General features: G+C 37.3%; 1 protein-coding gene and 2 non-coding genes across 3 annotated transcripts in view; 2 read left to right on the top strand and 1 right to left on the bottom strand.

The window, feature by feature from the left end:
- The first annotated feature begins 6,827 nt into the window (after window positions 1-6,827).
- trnan-guu (transfer RNA asparagine (anticodon GUU)) lies at window positions 6,828-6,901 on the top strand. Its single transcript has one exon. It is a non-coding gene; the product is annotated as a tRNA-Asn (tRNA).
- Window positions 6,902-8,440: 1,539 nt separating this feature from the next.
- On the bottom strand, window positions 8,441-8,513 carry trnak-cuu (transfer RNA lysine (anticodon CUU)). The gene has a single exon. It is a non-coding gene; the product is annotated as a tRNA-Lys (tRNA).
- Window positions 8,514-8,786: 273 nt separating this feature from the next.
- Window positions 8,787-18,281, top strand: part of adisspb (adipose secreted signaling protein b) — a 33,512-nt gene continuing 24,017 nt past the window's right edge. The window contains exons 1-2 of the mRNA XM_004079849.5: window positions 8,787-9,080; window positions 10,902-11,000. Of these exons, the coding sequence (XP_004079897.1) occupies window positions 10,982-11,000 (19 nt within the window). The 5' untranslated portion in view covers window positions 8,787-9,080; window positions 10,902-10,981. The remainder of the gene's footprint in view (window positions 9,081-10,901; window positions 11,001-18,281) is intronic.

Genomic DNA, 18,281 nt, shown 5'->3' with positions numbered 1-18,281 from the left:
GTAAAGTTAAGTTGGACTTCAATAGTTTCATTTTTCACATGTTACTTGAAAATTACAAATGTTTATAAAGTTATGAATTATCATTGGTAGACTCTTAAGCACCAACAAGTTAGCATCGCGCTTCCTTAAAAAGTGTAGTAGTTAATTTTTTCCATTGAAGTTTCTAAATAGGTGCTTTAATCAATTCAGACTATGCAGACTAACAGTTGAACTTTTCAACACATACACATTTTTTACGTACTGATTTGACAAAAAAATAAGCATTTATTCATCTTTGAACACGTTTTGTTCACTTTTAAGGTCACAGGGCTGCTGGAGCCTATACCAGCCACTTATGAGCAACGGCAGGGGACACCCCTATGAAGCATAATTCTGGACTGTGGGAGGAAGCTGGAGAAGACCCACGCGTGCACAGGGAGAACATGCAAACTCCACACAGAAAGGTCCCCCATTGATGGTCATTTACAGGTCCCCCTGCTGGGATTTGAACCAGGGACGCAAGCGCGCTAACCACTGCTTCACCGTGCACATAACATTAATTTAATTGAGAGAAATTTAATTTGATTACGAATGAAGGATTTAATACAGATACTCTTTTTTAAAATAAAACAGCCATGTTAAACCTGTTTTGCAGACGTACGAAACGTGCTAATATGGAGATGCTAATGCATATAGAGATGCTAATGCAAGCTTTTGTCATGAGTAAAATTGATTACTGTAACGCCCTGCTTGCTGGTCTTCCAAAAACCAACATAGTAAATTATGAACCCTCGCGGACCCTGAGATCCTCTGGCACTGGTCTTCTAACCATTCTGACTGTAAAAACCAAAACTTTCGAAGAATCATCTTTTCAACACTATGGCCCCCGTTAATGGAACAGTCTGACAGAGGACCTGACAGCCACAGAGTGCATTGACGTTTTTAAGAAAAGGCTAAAGACCCATCTTTTTAACAGCTAATGTTTTACTACCTTCATTTATTTATTTATCCATTTTATTTTGTTTGATGAACTTACACTAGATTTTTTAATGTGTTATTTTAATTTTAATTGACCTCATTTCAATGTTTTTATTGTTTATTGCTTTTATCAATATGTTTACTTTTTCATTCTCATTTTTATTTCAAGGTGCTTCCTCATTTGGGACCTTTCCCTCTGGGTCGGCTGCTGTTCAGCCACTGCGGCTCTGGATGGTAAACTGCATCACTGCTTAGCTGTGGTGTAGCGGTCCCTGCCTGTGATGCTGCATTTGGCTGGTTATGCAGTTGTTCATAGAGAGGGAGGTCCCAATGATTAGCGTTTCCAACATCTTGTTTTTTTGTTCAGCCTATATCTCATTGTCTTTCCCAATCAGTTGGGGGAAGGGAGTGAAAGAAGTCGGGGGGGGGGGGGGGGGGGGGGGTATGAAGGTACGGGGAGGGGGCCTTAATTTAATTTTTTTTTATTTTTGTGCTTGTTTATTTTAATTTTCATGCTTGTTTTGATATTTTTTATTTTGTTTTAATGTAAAGCACTTTGTGTTATACTTTTATATGAAAATTGCTTTATAAATAAAGTTTGATTTGATTTGATGAAGTAGGTGCTGGAGAAGCTCCGCCTCTTGCAACAAGAAGGCATCAGCTCATGCTAATAATGTCATTCTTTATTAACTATTGCAGACATTTTTATGATGTCTTTAGTTTCCATATAAATGTATTTTTAGCCTGTTTAGTTTGTGTTAGTGTTTGACGTAAAGAAAGCAGGTAATGCAGGCAGTAAAACAGCTGTGCTTTATGAGATCATAAATAAACAATAGATCATTTGTTTATAAAAGCATTGAGGTTTTTGGAGGATTTCTACTGTTGGTGTTGCACAAATTTAGGACAATGCCAAATATTTTGGAGTAATCCTAGTGATAAGTTCTATGGTTTAGTTTTTAATGTTTATTAAGACCTAAAAAGGATATTCTAAATAACAGGTTTTTAAAAAATCAAATCCTTTTGGTACGTTTCACAAAGAAACACACGGCACGTCACACACCAAGCAGAAATGAAATTATTGCAAAAAATGATGTCAGACAAAAGAGCAAAGAAAACGGAATGGAATTTTTATTTCTTATTAACATTTCCAGGGTTTGTTTTGTTCTGCAGCGTGTTCATATTTGCATAATTTTGACAAAATGTATTTTTACGGAGAGCAAAATATTATACTGTATTTAAGGTTACACTTGAGTTATTCTAGATAAATGCTCATGCTTTATTCATATTTATGTTCAAAAAGTTGAGTTTTAAAGGATTAAATTGTTAGATTTTAAATCTAAAACCTGACATATTCAGAGAATAAAGAATTAAGCATAGAATCAGAGTCTCCTGTAAAGCATCAGTGCTCATATAATTGAACACACCTACAAACAGCATGCAAGTCAGTTCAGCTCACAACCCTCTCACTCATGGTTTTCAACCAAAATTCCTCACTTCCCATGAATCTTAGGGGCTGAAGGCGGGGCTAACCCCCCCTCCCAGGTCGCTACACTGCCCCCACTTAAGATGGTAAAGTGTCCCCACCCCCCTTACATAGCTGAAGAACCAAACCAATGAGTTATATCACTAGAGGAGACATCACGTGGTTCCTCATGGGAGGAGGGCACCGCCATCTTGGTGAGGTCAAGTTTCCACTGCAGTGCACGCATGTGAACACATTTTTTGCATAATACCGGTTCATTGTTTGGTTTTAACTGCCAAAATTTGAGAAATGAGTCCAGGAAGGAGGAAGGTATATCATTTCACAGGTAAGTATTTCAATATTTTTCTTTTAATGCTGCAGGGGCTTCATTAATAGAACACATGTTGACATGCATGATGATGCAGGGCTGTTATCAACATGCTGCATGATGTACATATAATTTGCTGTCGACATAAATGTACATTTTATTTTGCTAAACCTGTATACAGCATACTAGGCTATCATAGTAATATAGATTTATACATTTCTGACTCAGTGACTGAACTTTTCTTGCAGGTTTCCAATGGATTCAGACTTAATGAAAAAGTGGATCTTAGCAATAAAAAGAGCTAACCCAGATGGATCACTGTGGAACCAACTAGTAATACAGTCTGATTGTTCAAAACATTTGTGGAAACAGATTTTGACGAGAGGCCAGACTGTTTGCTTGAAACCTGACACCATAACATCTGTGTTACACAAATTGAACACTAACATGAATTATTATAAATCTGTTGTTTTTCTTTTTTGTTGTTGTTTGTTTGTTTTTAGGGTAAATCTATTGTTCACTTTTGGACTTCTTTTGAATATTTATTATTATTATTATTATTATTATTATTATTATTATTATTATTATTATTATTATTATTATTATTATTATTATTATTATTAATTGCCTCATTTTTTATAATTTATTGACTTATTATTTATTTATTGTTTGTATTAACTTACTATTGTTTTATTATTATTATTTTTATTGACTTATTGTTGGGTTTTTCTAAATAATTTAAATTACATGTCAAAGTGTTCTAAAACTTCTAAATGTTTGGAAATTATTTTTATTATTTAATGATGAAAAAATTATTTTTTTTGGCGTCGCGCTCCGCCACTGTCGGCCAGGCTTCTAAAGCGGGCGTGTCTCCTCTAGTGATATAACTCATTGAAGCAAACAACGCAAACAACAAAACACATGAACACACTGGCTGAAAACTCATGCTCACAATTCTGGGTTCCAACCACCACCGTGTAAAAGTCTTCCTCCCAGCTAGCTGCGTTCGCACATCTGTTAGTGACACAGTTCCGTGCCAGTATGTGCCCAGCCTGCAGAATCAAACACTGTCCCCGCAGCCGTGGCCAAGTTGACGTGAGCCAGGTGTGGTTCCAGTGGTGTTAAGCCATTGCATTGTGAAAATTCGACTGGGCTGCGAACCATCATCACAGACGGGAATTAAATGGTTTCAGGCTGTTACAAACACTGTCATAACAGATAATAGTAAATCAACAGTGACGCAGATTTTTTTCCAAGCACTGACTGTCACCACCAACCCCCGTTAAATTTGCGCCCCGGGAAATTGCCCATATTACCTGTGCCTAAAACCGCTACTGCTGCGCGCCCCCCCTGGCATTGCATCTATTTGAGAAGCACTGTTTTAGCCAATAAGGAGCTTCAATGAAAGGATGGTTGGAAAAAATGTGGGATACCGTCCCTGGAGGCCTGCATTTGGGGACCACTGAAAATCTTTCAGAACAAACACACCAATATGCATCACTATGACGTAATCATAACAATGTTTTACTGGAGAGCATATACATTCATATGTTTAAAAAATACATGACTGTTTTTTTCTAATATTCAAGCATTGGTGGTTCTGTGGTAGAAATCTTGTCTGCCTGGGATTGAGTCCCGTGTTTGAGTGTCGGCCAGTGCAATTCTTTATTTTTCCTTTGTTGTTTAACACAATTTTTTAAAAATCAATTAATGATAATTACTATAATAAAACGATTTCAGCTTTTGTAGTAAGCAATACTATGGAGCCAAGAGTATGAGTCTGCGGTTTGTGTCGTGTGCGCAACCTTTTGCCATGCTGAATTACTGGATCATCAAATTCAGTGATCCCCAACCACCGGGTCGCCGTCCGGTACCGGTTCGTGGATCAATTGGCACCGACCCACGGGAGAAATAATCATTTATGTCCGTATTTTTCTTTTGACTCTCGACAATCGTTTATTTCGAAAAATATTTTATTTTGAAAAATAACCGAATTCTTTCAGCTACACCTTGACCTGTGAAGTTTGGTCAAGTGAGCAAAATGACGACGTTTGAACGATCTTTTATTCTGAAAAACCTTGGTTTTGAAAATTGAAATGATTCTCTCTCGGTTACATTTTATGAAGGTACAGTCAGTGGCGGTTCTACCCTGAATTACTCCCCGGGCGAGACTCTCCTCAGACCCCCCCCCCCCAAATAGAGTCACTTTGTCCATTTATTGTAACTGAAAATACAGTTAGGAAATATTTAATCAAACACAAATAATCTGAAATAAATATTATAAACTACAAATCACACTAATAATACACTAGAATAAATGTAACTGCAGCACTAAGAACTGAAAACACTAATTAAAACCTAACCTTTGTGGCCTTCCTGATGCAAGCTTGTCAATAACGTCATCATATGAAATCTGCTCCCCCCCTGAATGATTGATACTAACAGCAGCAGGTTAGTGAGTTGCTCCTGAGACATTGGTGATCTCAGGTATGACTTGATCAACTGCAGCAGCTGCAGCTGCAGCAGCAGCAGCATGCTACCATCACAGCTTATTTAACATTATGAACTAATATACAACAATAAAACACAACAAAAACTTTGTGTTACAGCAGAGCAGACAGACACACGAATCATAACTAATGTTACAAGTTAAGGCAGAGCAAACATTTAAGAATAAATATCTTAAAAATGACGTTATTTGCAATATTTGGGCCTACTTCAGTTTTGGTCATGATAACAAGACCAAAAAAACAAGAGATTTTTCCTCTGCAACGTTGTTGTTGTTGTAGGGCAGGTAGCATTCGAATTTAGAAAACGTGCATCTAGTTATGTGATAATACCCTTTTCTTTGTCTCTTTTCTCCTCTTCTCTTTTCTTTCTAAATTGGGCACCAGCTTTGACCTTTTTTCTCCATATTTCAGATGTTTTTGCATTTAGCATAAATGTCCTGACATAGGTATCAAGTCTGTCGACTAAACCAACTGTCATCTAAGTGAAGAATTTTTTTTGTTTTCCCATTTTTTATTTGGGCATTTCACACAAAAATAACCAAAAAAGCATGATTTTTTTATACCTTTTTTATACTCGCAGCCCCCCCTTCGTCAAACATTTCCTGCAGAAGCGCGTGCAGCTGCACCCAGAGGCGCCAATTCGCTACATGGCGGCGCAATTTTTATTTTTTGTTTTTTCATCAAGCACTGAGCCCTGGCCTGTGACCGTCGCCCCCCTGGAAGAAGAAGATCCAGCCAGGTTTGCGCATGCGTTTTGCGCTCCGTGCTCACCTCTCAACCTGCACCCTTCACCCCGCGCCCCCTCCCTTCTCCTTCTTCACCCCGCGCCCCCTCCCTTCTCCTTCTCACACACATTTGCGTCTACTTCTCAAAGACAGGAGGGAGCGCAGCTGCGGGGCGGGGGCGCCGCCAGGTTTCAGGCTGTTACAAACTCTGTGATATAAGTAAACCAATAGTGGTGCATAAAGTATTTTACAAGAGCTGAGCCGCTGGCGCCGCCCCTCCGTCATTTTTCCGCCCCGGGCGATCGCCCGTATGGCCCGTGCCTAAAACCGCTACTGGGTACAGTACACCTTAATACATTTCCCTCACTTTAGTGGCGCTAAAAATAGAGTGCAACACGAGAAAAGTTGTATGTTGAACCTTTCTTTGCTAATGGATAAGGGATAATCTTGATTTAGGGACAGAAGAACAAATGGAATAACAGGCTACGACTTCAAGACAAACAACAACAACAAAAACTGTAGGCTACCGAAAGTCTTACTTAAAATATGGATTTATCGCAACAGGTGATTCCCACACACACACCGGGCCTGTTTGCACTCATAAAATTAATTGGAAGAATCCGTTACCGGAGATTGATTTTCCGCTGGTATTTTTAGTAGTGATAGATGTGTATATAGTGCATTCAAATATACTGTTTCTTTGTAATTGCACCCCCAGCCCCATCCCTCCGCCGGGGTGCAGTCCAATCCCCAGGGGTTGACAAGTCCTACGCCGCATTGATAGATGATGCCCACTCCGAGTAACACAGATAATACCTCTGGGTGTCTCTTATGGAGGCCAAGTTGTCTCTGTGGCGCAATCGGTTAGCGCGTTCGGCTGTTAACCGAAAGGTTGGTGGTTCGAGCCCACCCAGGGACGGCACATTTTTGCTCTGAATCCTGAAACATTCATGAATAAGAATTTTGTGTTTTGGGATGTTGGTAAATGAAAATGGCCGACAAGCTTCTGTGGCCATCCTAAAATAATATAAAAAACAAAAACTGACCAAGAGTCCTGCTATGAACAATAACCCATTATTCTAACATTTATAATCTAAAAATTATCTAAAAAACAAATCTTTGGTGGGAAATAAATTGTTTGCTAATAAGCATAATCATATTTTAGCCACCCCCACCCCCTTTTTTCAAAGATTGGAAACAACTGTTTTGAATAAGATTCCAAACTGTTTTTGAAGTAACTTTTTTTTTCTCAAAATGTAATCTATTTATTTATTATTATTATTAATTTCTTTCTTAAAGTCCCACTCCAACTATATTTTCTTCTATTGTAAAATCCAGGGTTTGTACGGCCACGAAAAACCTGGAATGATTTTGGAATTTGAAAATTACATTTCTAGGTCCTTGAAATGCTTGTGAAAAATGACACCCTCTGTAAAGTTTTGGAAAAGTCATGACATTTTAATATTTTTGATGCATTTCTGTAGCATAATTAAAAATAAAAGTCAATACCAGAAATGCTTTTTCATTTTCAAAATGAAGCTGCGTTTGTTGACTCAAAATTAAAAAGAAAAAGCTATCAGCCAAACTGCAGCAGCGTTCTGGACTACCTGGAGCCGGTCGAGATATTTTTTACTTAGACAAGTAAAGATGGAGTTGCACTAATCAAGATGAGAAGAACTAAAAGCATGGATGATTATTTCCATCTCAGAACACGACACATTTAGAGTAGGGCTATATTATGATATCGTTTTTTTCATATCACACCCACTGTATGTGATTTTTTTCATCAAAAACATAAATAAAAATGTTTTTTTTTCTGTTCTAAAAAAAATCTCTTAAGCAGGAGTGTACATATCCTAAAAGAAAAAATCACTAATCTTTTCTTTAATTAAAAAATAATTTACATGGCAAGCCTTCAGTTAATCATCCCAAAATACAGTCCAGAATGGTAGGTAGCAATATTCCACATGGAAAACCAAAACTGCAAAGAAAAATATGGCAATTGCGGTGACAAAAAAGCATCAGGTACAGTGTGCAGAGTACAATGTGTTTAACTCCGCCCAAATTGAGCAGCTCCTCGGTTTACACAATGCAACTAGGGGTGGTTAGGTGGTTGGTAAAATCTGTAATGAATTTGGTCAACAGTGGTGGGGAGGGGGGTGTAATTCACTCAACGCGGGGTTGACCCAAAGACCCTGAGATTAACCCTTGTGCTATCTTAGATGACCCCACCCTTACATTGACGTGTTCTCCCTACCATGACAAAGGTGGATAAAGGTGGAAATATTTCATGTAATCCATGGACACCAGTGAAGATCACAAATCATTGAAGAAAAAAGGTTCAGAGCACTGTCGAGTGGGTCTAGATGACCCAACTCCCAATGTTAAAGTGCCTAGAATAGCAAAAGGGTCTCATGATATACCAACCTGGTCTGTAAGGGGGGGAAAAAACGTGAATCGCCCAACGTGGGGCTCGAACCCACGACCCTGAGATTAAGAGTCTCATGCTCTACCGACTGAGCTAGCCGGGCTGCTACCTGACAAAGACAGTCTGCAATCATAAAGATAGCAGAACAGTGAGTGGCTGGTAAAGTGTCAAAATGTGAAAGCAGGATTTTTTTTAATGGATATGTGTCTTCAAAATAATACAGATATACACTTGACAATACGTAACAGGATGAATGAATTAAACAGATTTATACTTTAGGTTAAATCATGATTGAAAGGCAGATGGCGCTGTGGTACAACAAAACAAGCAGTCAGAAACGATACCTAGACTGTAAACAAACTCGCATGACCATATGCAAAAGATAAATTTAACTAGGGAGGCGTATATTTCCAGGAAACATGTTCAATTATTGCTATAGTTCAGCATCAGACAAAAATATAATCTAGAAAAGCCGCGAGGCAGAGTGGCTATACCACGTGACGCAATGCGGAAATTATCTCACAGAAAATGCGGAGTCTCATAGTGAGCGGAGATTTTGAGCGGAGTCTCTGCAGTCTGCTCCTCAACTTCTCGAACAATACTAGCGTCTCCGCTTGTTTGGAGGTTTACTTACCTGAGCGAAAAAAACAAAGAAAGGCGGAAATTAAAGGTAAGGTAAAGCAAAGCAAAGCAAAGCACAATAGCGTTGTATGTCACCTCGACAAGTTTTGGCGGAACTATTGACTAATAAACAGAAGGGAGCTGCATGGCCTGCGGACGCCAACGGCTACTGTGTTTAGAATATCTAGGAAACATTTAACTAAGTTTCTCTGACTGAGATTATAACTTAGGTTGATTGTGTGATTGCTTAGCAGAACTGATTATTACGTTTTGTTTATTCGGCATATTGTTATTAAAACCTTGGGTTTTGTGTTTACAGGCATTGTGTTGGATTGACAATGGCCTAAGTTAATCGATTGATATCCGTTTTATACTTTTTACTTCGACTTGTCCTGCAAGAAACAACTATGAATTTATTTTCATTGATGAACTAACAGCGATGTTGTTATTGTCCAACACACTATTTATTTTTTATGTTTACCTTACATTCCTCTTTTGTTTTTCATTGTTTTTATGTGCTCTTTAATCTGTTTAAATGTCAGGTTTTTGGCATAGTTATGTAGCTGTCTTTTAGTCATATACTAGCTAATTTTTCCAAATAAATCAGAAATGCTGAGCATAGTGGAATATTTCAGTCTGCACACGAGGATCTGTAACATCATTTAAACAGAAAACCTGTGCAGTGGTTCAATCTAAAACAAAGACATTCCTTTCCTTAAAAACCTGTTGATTTAATGAGTAGACTTTTCCCCCCTTATAAATAACTGTAACTTTGATCATTTTAAGGGCTAGCAGGCTTTGATCAGTAATCGTACAGCTCAAAAGTTTTCTCTTTGTGCTGCCAGGGCTGCTGCATACTTTATCAGCCAGTTCTTTTGTGCATTTCGTGCCAATGAGTTAAAGACTCACTCTGATGGAAAGGGTGTTTTTAACATGGTTCTTGTGGCATTTTCCTGATGATTTAGGACACATTTAGATCAAATTAAGTTTTAATTGCATATTTGAGTATTTAAGAATTAAAATCATTGTGAATCAAGAGCAGACAAAAAAATGGCAGTTTGAAAAAGCTTATTGGACTAAGTGGGGAAACAAACGATGTTCTATAGAAAAAAAAAAGATTTTTTTTTGCCTTAAAATGGTATAATCATAATTAAAAGACCACTGGGAAAACTTACAATAAATGAAAAGATTATTTGAGTGGGACTTTAAGCACTCAAAGTGCATTGTCTGATTTTGCATTTCAGTGACATCAATGTCACCACTTCTCAACCAGCAGGGAGACTCTTCATCTATACTTCTTCATTTAATTACAGTTTTGATCAGAGGTGTTCAAAACCTCTCCAGAAAATCCAATATTCTTGGACTCGGCAGTAAGAAATAAAACATCGCCTTTCCACTAAGAGCACATTTAAAGGATTAGAACAGTGCTGCCTTTTGAACTTGGCTAACAACCGCTTTCAGCAAAGCACCATTTTAGGCCTAACAGTATTACTGGCTGCTCCAGCCTCTTCTGTAAATAAGTGTGGAAAACCAGTAGGCGATTGGGTTATAATGTGATTGTGGGCATAAACTCAACCAGTCTTTAATATTGTGTAAGAATACCCCAGAACATGGAGAAGTTATTGTTATGTGACAACAATAGGCCGTAACCCTAGTTGTTGAAATATATAGGAGTGAGATATAGGAGTGTGTAGGAGAAACACTCTTGTTGTGTCAAACTGCTCACTGCCTTGTTTGTCTTGAACAAACTTTTGCATGTCTTTCTTTTTTTCCAGTGCTGTTAATCTGATCTCTGGCTCTCGTTTCTGTCTTTTGAGCCTCATACATTGCTGAGCGTCTCTCCCTTCTTTTCTCCTAACTGGTTTTGCAGGGTTGTATTGTGGTCCGTCCACTGAGATGACTGGAGTGTGACAGTGGGGCTCAAGAGTGTCGGTTCTGGACTGATCTAACATGGCAACTGCTAAGAAGAGTGAGTTTTATTGTTGTTTTCACTGCTTTCTTTTGTGACACTTTACCTGTTTGTTTTACATAAAAAGAACCAGAATCATTTACAGTAATTGCTGTTTTTGACGGCTGAAAATATTCAAATAATTGATAAATATTTAACATTTTATCAGTCCCAAGTAAACCCAGGGAAATATTTACATTTGTTCCTAACAAAATGATTATTACTTATCTTTTACACCATTATTCAAATACATGCTGGATTAATTATCAATATTTGGCAACATTTAATGTTATTTTTGCATTTCAATGCCCTTTTTTGACAATGTGTAAAAAAACAAACAAACCTGTAAAATTGCAGCTAAACTTGTCACAAATGCTGCTATGTAGTTGTTTTTTCTGCATGTAGTCAATCACTTTGAGCTTTTTAAAATTAGATTTAAATGACATATTTCCTGTTGGGCTTCTCTCAAATTTAATTTAGCCTTTCTGATGAGTGTGTCTGGTCTTACAATCACATAGAGCTACAGCTATCTGTCTTGTTTTTGCAGCTTAAGTGGATTCATCTTTTTTCATCTTTTTAAAGGCCTCGTGTCACTTTTTTTCTTAAGTGGTTCCAATAGGCTTGGGCTTTATGTTGATTTTATTTTTTTCTTTAAAAATAGATGACCTGTCAGGGTTCTGACTTTTTTTATTAATAAAGAGAAGAACCACACAGGAGATGAGAACTTTTGCTAGACTTCTGCAGAAGGAGAATGGGTCTGTCACAGCGCGAACTGTCACAGAGGAGTTCTGCCTTCCCAGTGTATTCAGTCTCTTTTTATTGAAAACTGAAGGTTGCAGACATGAATGTGGGTCATTTAATCAGGAACAACAGGAACATCATATTCTTGTATAATCAGAACTTTTCAGATTATTGTTTTCTTACTGAAAGATAGAACTGAGACAATCATATTATGGTGATTAGAGCGTGCAAGCAAATGATAATTACCGGTACATAACTCTAACATGCCTATCATGTTCTCTTTGTTCACTTTGTGCACAAGAGTTTTGTATTTGAAAAAAAAAGTCTTCAAAATTTAAAAAACAAATACAAAACGCAAGCATCCAAAGCATTATATGTGTTTTTTTAAATGGCAGCCTGGATAATTAGGGCTTTCTTGCCTTTTACTTGACAAATTAGGAATAATATTAATAGTCTTAATATTCAAGTCATAATTCTGCACCAATTTGCCTTTTCTTAATTTAAAAGTTCTGCTTTTGTTATTTTGGTGGAAGTAAGTCAAAATTAATGCAGTTCTCCAAAGTGAGTTATAACGTGTAGTCGCATGCACCCGGACCAGTTTTGGGGTTTTTTTGAGCTTGCATAGAGTTGGAGAGAGGTGCATCTTAAGGGGAGTGCAGGGCTTCCTGCATGCAAAAAATGGGCCGTGTTCGAATCCCCGCCCTAATCCCGAACTACTATAAAATCTATATACTGCAGGACTATGTAGTGCCCTGGACTTTTAAAGCAATTCCGACACCATGCTCACTAATTTATTTATTTTTTAAACGGCGAATATGACATAATTGATTTCGCAAATTTAAAATCTCATTGATTTTTGGCAAAAATTGTTTAGACACAATGCATTGTGGTCTATCTTCGCCAAACTAGTGATTGCACACTAGACTTCTGAAAAATTTCTAGGGCACTCTACTTTTGGAATTGTAGATTCAAACAGCACTACAAAATGGTGAACACACTATATAGTGCACTGTGCAGTGAGTAGTAAAGGAATTCGGACACAACTATGGGCAAACCTGTACAAGGCACACAAGGGGCACGCGCCTTTCCTTTTTGCTTGAGAATTTGTGCGGACCACCGGCGTGCCCTGTACAGATTCACCCATCTAGCCATAGGACTGTTGTGACCAAGTTATAAGAAGATATCACCCTTAACCTGTAACAGCTCACAGAAGGTGTTTACATGGAAAAACAAAAGCATAAAACTTTTAGAATTTAGTTGATGAAAAAACTGTGAAACTATTGGTTGAGTCAAAGGAACAGCACAGCGTTTTTTAAAACTATTTGCATCACAAAATGTTTAGTAAATGAAATTAAAGTTACATTTTCAGGACGATCTTTTGAAAGTCTGTTTACAGTATAGGCTGAGTCTTTTTTTATCATTGTAAACATCGAACAAACAAAATTACAGTTATAGAAGAAAGGGCCTCTGCATTTAGAAAAAGCCATGGAAAAATAACTTGTTGGTTGGAAAAAAATGGATCTTTTATAGCAAATGTTTCTACCATCACCTGCATAGTTGATTGTTTTTCTCAGCTACAGGATACAAAATACATTTCAGGCTTGGGCTGTAGATGATAAGCGGTTTGTATAAATTGTTTGTTGGGAAAAAAAGAGAAGACAACTGCACCGGGGGCTGAGATCGAATGCTGCTTGTTCCCTAAAGCTCATACCAGGCAAGTCTGCATTTGTTAACAGAAGCTGCTGCAGGAAGGCCCCCTCGAGTCTTTAAATAGGTGGAGAAGAAGTTAAAGAAGGGGGCTTTCTGGGAAAGAAGCAAGCCTGTTTTACTGCTTTTTGTGTTTGTCTTTAGGTGGACCAGCCTGTCCTCATTGAACTTTTGCAGTTTTGGTTGTGCTTGCATATGGATGAGATTGTGAATTGCATATAAACTCTTTATAATTTGTAGAATTTGGTCAAATAAAGTGTTGGTAAAAAGAACCAGAATCATTTACAGTAATTGCTGAAAATATTCAAATAATTTGGTCAAATTGGTCAAATAAAGTGTTGGTACTTGTTCCTGCTAGGCCTGCACAATATATCGCAAATTTATCGTTATCGCGAGATCAAGCTGTGCAATATGCATATCGCAAAAGACGGCGAAAATTGCAATAAATGGTTTCCTTAAATGTGCAACAACAATCTTATGGCAGCTTGAAGTATTTAACGGATTAAATAAATCCATTTATGTATTTGACCAATCAGATGCACTCCTTCACGTTGTTGACCAATCGGATGGAGCCCTTTTATGTTAGATGTTCGCTTCCTATGTAGACGAGGGTCATTTGGAGTATATTTTTAAACTGTTTCAGTGAAATGGAAATGATGTTTTTGGTTGTTTCGCTATTTGTTCATATACCGCAGGTTATATCGTCATCGCAATATTGATCACTAATATCCCATATCACAAGTTTTCCTCATATCATGCAACCCTAGTTTGTCAGGTGGGGAAGGCTGGTGAGCAGGTAGGACCCAGACGCAGAGGCAGGAGGCACACGGTTCCAAGGCAAGGTGTTTAATCACAACAAAAAGCGCTGCAGAGCAGGATAACAAAACTAAAACTAAACTCACTGTGGCAAAGCATGAAACATGGCATGAAGGGAGTCAGGGACAAAGATACCTTAAAGACGTTAGTGACGTTAATGGACCAGCACAAGAGGAAGGGAGAGACGAGACTTAAATACAGACAGGACAGACAAGACACAGGTGAACAAGATAAGGACAGATAGGGAGAAGGAAGTAAAACTCAGGAACATGACAAAACAGAACACCTTTCAAAATAAAACAGGAAACAGAACCAAACATGAGAGAACAAGAAATAAGGCAAAAACCAAGACAAAAGAAACCCAAACCATGACATAGTTCCTGCTATTAATTTAGTGTGTGGTTAAACTTGGCTGTTTAGTTCTGCATTTTTTGTACTTTTCAAACCTCCACGTTCAACATCAACTTCTCCTGAACTCCTTTCATATTAACACAAATTCATCACAATTATAAGCAGTTTTCCTTAACTGAGAATTTACTGAATTTGATCTATTATCTGAAAAATATACATACTCAAAAGCTTTGAAGTAACATCCTAGTTCTGCAAGCTGACAGAGTCGTGACACTATAAATTCTTACCTCTGTAAAAGCTGTGAGCACGTTTCCTCAAAACTCTGTAAACCTGATTAGAACAGCATCACACAGTGGGCAGAAGTTTTTATGTGAATTAGATGATTAAAGATTGAGGTCTTGTAAATAAATGCAAATGTAGGTGCCTCATCTGTTTGTTTAGCTTATTATATAAGGAAACCACACAGTATGTAGCAATATGTGCATTGGTGTGTTGTGAGTAGGAGTTAATGTATGGTAATATGAAAACCCACGACTTTGGAAGTCTGTTTTTGTATTAATGCAGCAGCTGTCATAGTGTTTCTTTACTGTTGCCAGAGGAAATGTTTTAGTCTCGGGCAGTTCAAGCGAGTTGTTTTACTTGTTTGCCGTTTATAGGGAGGAGAATGACTTCAGGGAGTAATTATATGATGGATCATAGCAACAAAAGGAGGTAAATGATACTGTATTTTTTAAAGAAGATATCCTTTAAAAAATAATCAAACATGGTTTTAACCCCCCTTTTTTTTAAATAAAATAAAAAAGGAAATGGTATGTGGGATATACCACAGACCAAGTTGATCACAGAAAACATTTCTGATGTTCTTCTGTCACAATTATGTCACCATGGGTTTTATTGAGTTCATATGTAGTGCTGTCATGCCATTAATTTTTTGTGTGTAATTGATTAATCTGTTTTTATTTAACCGAATAATTGCTGTTAAAAGCCTTATTTTAATGTATTTTATTTAAATAAATGTGACACAGTGTGATACAGTAAAAGATCGAAATAAACAAAAAAGTGGTTTTACGTAGTTTCTTACCATAACAGACTTCCAACCTTTACTTTACAACACCAAGGGGCATTTTTTTGCAATCACGAACAAATAAGAACACAATAATAGGTATAGGTTAAAAATGAGATTAACGTGAATTAAGAAAAAAGTACTCATTTGTCTGTAATAAATGTATTGCTATTAATACAAGAATCGACACCTTTAAATATAGGTATACTTTTTTTCTTCCTAAAATTTAGCTCAATTACCCTCAAATTGTTATAATTCTTTTTTGTCTATTTGTTAAAAATTCTTATACTTCATATCAATATGCCTAAATTATTATAGTAAGGGTTATGCTTCATATTTTATCTATCATTACATTTAAATGGGGAATGCTCATGTTTAGAAATGATCATTTAATACTTCTGGGATATTAGTTGAAGTTTAATAATGGAATGACCTGAACTGACTCCCATTCGTTTGGATTTGGGAGAGGCTAAGGATATTGCTCTGTCTGAAGCCTTAAGATACTAAATTGCGATTAAAATAGGGTTTGTTTTTTTGATGATCTTCAACCAAAGCTTCCTGTAAGGGATATTGTTAATGATACAGAGTTTTTCTGTGCTTCTCATTTTCACTTTCTACTTCTACCCAGATTCTGCACATATGGAACATGATGTAACTGGCAAACTCATTATTGTGACCCAGATTGCAGAGAGCAAGGATTTCTAATCTGATATGAGTCTGAATATAAGTTTAACGGAACAGATCCCATGTGGGACAGGAACGTCACAGGTTTATATAATGCAGTTTCACAGGTCATTGTGTGTCGGCGATTTTCTTTGTTTTCTGTCTTCTCACTATGGTTGTACGTTTCATTTGCCTTTTAGAAATCATAAGTAGCTGTTCTGGCAGCGCTGCTGCTACAAGTCCTGTCCGGTGAAAGCACTGAGGTTTCTCGGTTCAAATCTTCTTTGACTGTATATCAACGGATACACATTTTTGTGGCCAATACCTATTATTAATAGCCAAGGCTGTCGATAACTGAGATTTGTAGCCGATATGCATTTGCAGTAAAAGTGACTAGCGACTAGTCTAATTGTTAGAAAAACCACTCTTGCTCTGATGCCTATTTTTTTAAATGTTCTTGCTAACCCTTAATTTTTTTAAAATGATTTTTTTTCTGTATTGCAAGTTACTCAAGTTATAAACTGACCAATCAGATGCCTCAAAAAACGCACGTGGTCTCACGTCAAACGTTTAAAAATGTTTGACAGGTTCTCCTGAGCCCGCTTGTGGACATCCAACAAGCTCACTCCTGATTGGCAAGAGTGGTTGCCATAGAAACGATCACTCAGACCAAGTCAGACCAATCACAGCTGACTGGCGTCGTGTAGCTCCACCTTGGTGGCATTTGTATCACAATAAAATGGTGAATTAATTTACTTAATTTAGTCTGAGCTGGAATTAAGCCATTTTCTATGGGTGACATCATACTCTGTCTGATTGTCTTATACAGTCAATGCTACTGATCTTCATTGTTTCTCCATATCGTCCATGTCTCAGAACCCACTTCTGACAGCTACCCCCTAGTTGTGCAACTCTTAGCTTTTGATGAGCTCTTACTCGTGTTGTGGTCTGACCAATCAGATGACCCTGTGGGGGGTAGAATTATTGGACAGGGAGAGTGGCAAAACTGCCGAAATAACCAGTAAAACTGATTTCATGTTGACCTGCTTGAATATTAATGAAGGCTCATATTAAAGGCTCATAAATACTAGTAGGTTAATATACCAAATATTGGCTGATTTCTTTTTTTTTTTGGTCAATCTCTGATATGAACTTTCTCTGGGTTCTGAGCTTGCATGGTTTTAATGCAAATACAAACATGTTTGGGTCAAAAAAACATAACAAAATTGTATTTCAATATTTGGCATTATTATTTTTATGTCTTGCCTTTCCAAGGAAGGATATTTAGTCGGGGTCGAAATGACAAAAGATTAAAGTCCTCCTTAAAGAGAGATGCCTAGAGGCTGTAGTCACAAAGCATTTTGCCATCAGTTTTGGTAGTTTTTGATCAGATCTAAAATAATTGGAAGTTTGTGTTACGTAGTGAACTAAGACAAGGCAGGCATGCTCTTGGGAATTATAGCATCTCTCTCTTTTTTTTTTAGTTTTTTATAAACAGTTACATTTATTTAAGTTCACATTTCTGCACCTCTTTACAGATAGCGTATTATCAATATAGTTTTTATTAATTAGATCTTTATTGTTAACTACATGGTTCAAACTCATCTGGACCAATCATCTAAATATTAGGCTCAGTGCTTTTAAAGAACAAATTGTTTGTTGTTTTTGAATCAGGCTCTCTGGGGAGAGGCTGTTTATTTGCAGAACAAGTTTCCATTTCTCTCGCACAGCGGGTAAATGCCTAGGCTGGAACAACGAATGTCAAATTCTCAGTGTCAACTAACAGCAGTAAAAACACATTGAGCTCTTAACCCTTTTCTTGACCCAAAGTTCCCAAAGAGCCTGAAATATAAGTGTCTGTAAAGTGATATTGACTGATGGTCCTGTCGCTGAAAATAGCTCTTTATGGCTTTGGACTTACCTTTGGGATCATCAATGTATAACTTCATGTGTGCATCATT

Source organism: Oryzias latipes, chromosome 18 (genome assembly GCF_053564925.1).
Source record: "Oryzias latipes strain Hd-rR chromosome 18, Olatipes_Hd-rR_3.1".
Classification (NCBI taxonomy): Eukaryota; Metazoa; Chordata; class Actinopteri; order Beloniformes; family Adrianichthyidae; genus Oryzias; species Oryzias latipes.
This window is presented reverse-complemented; position numbering and strand designations above follow the sequence as displayed.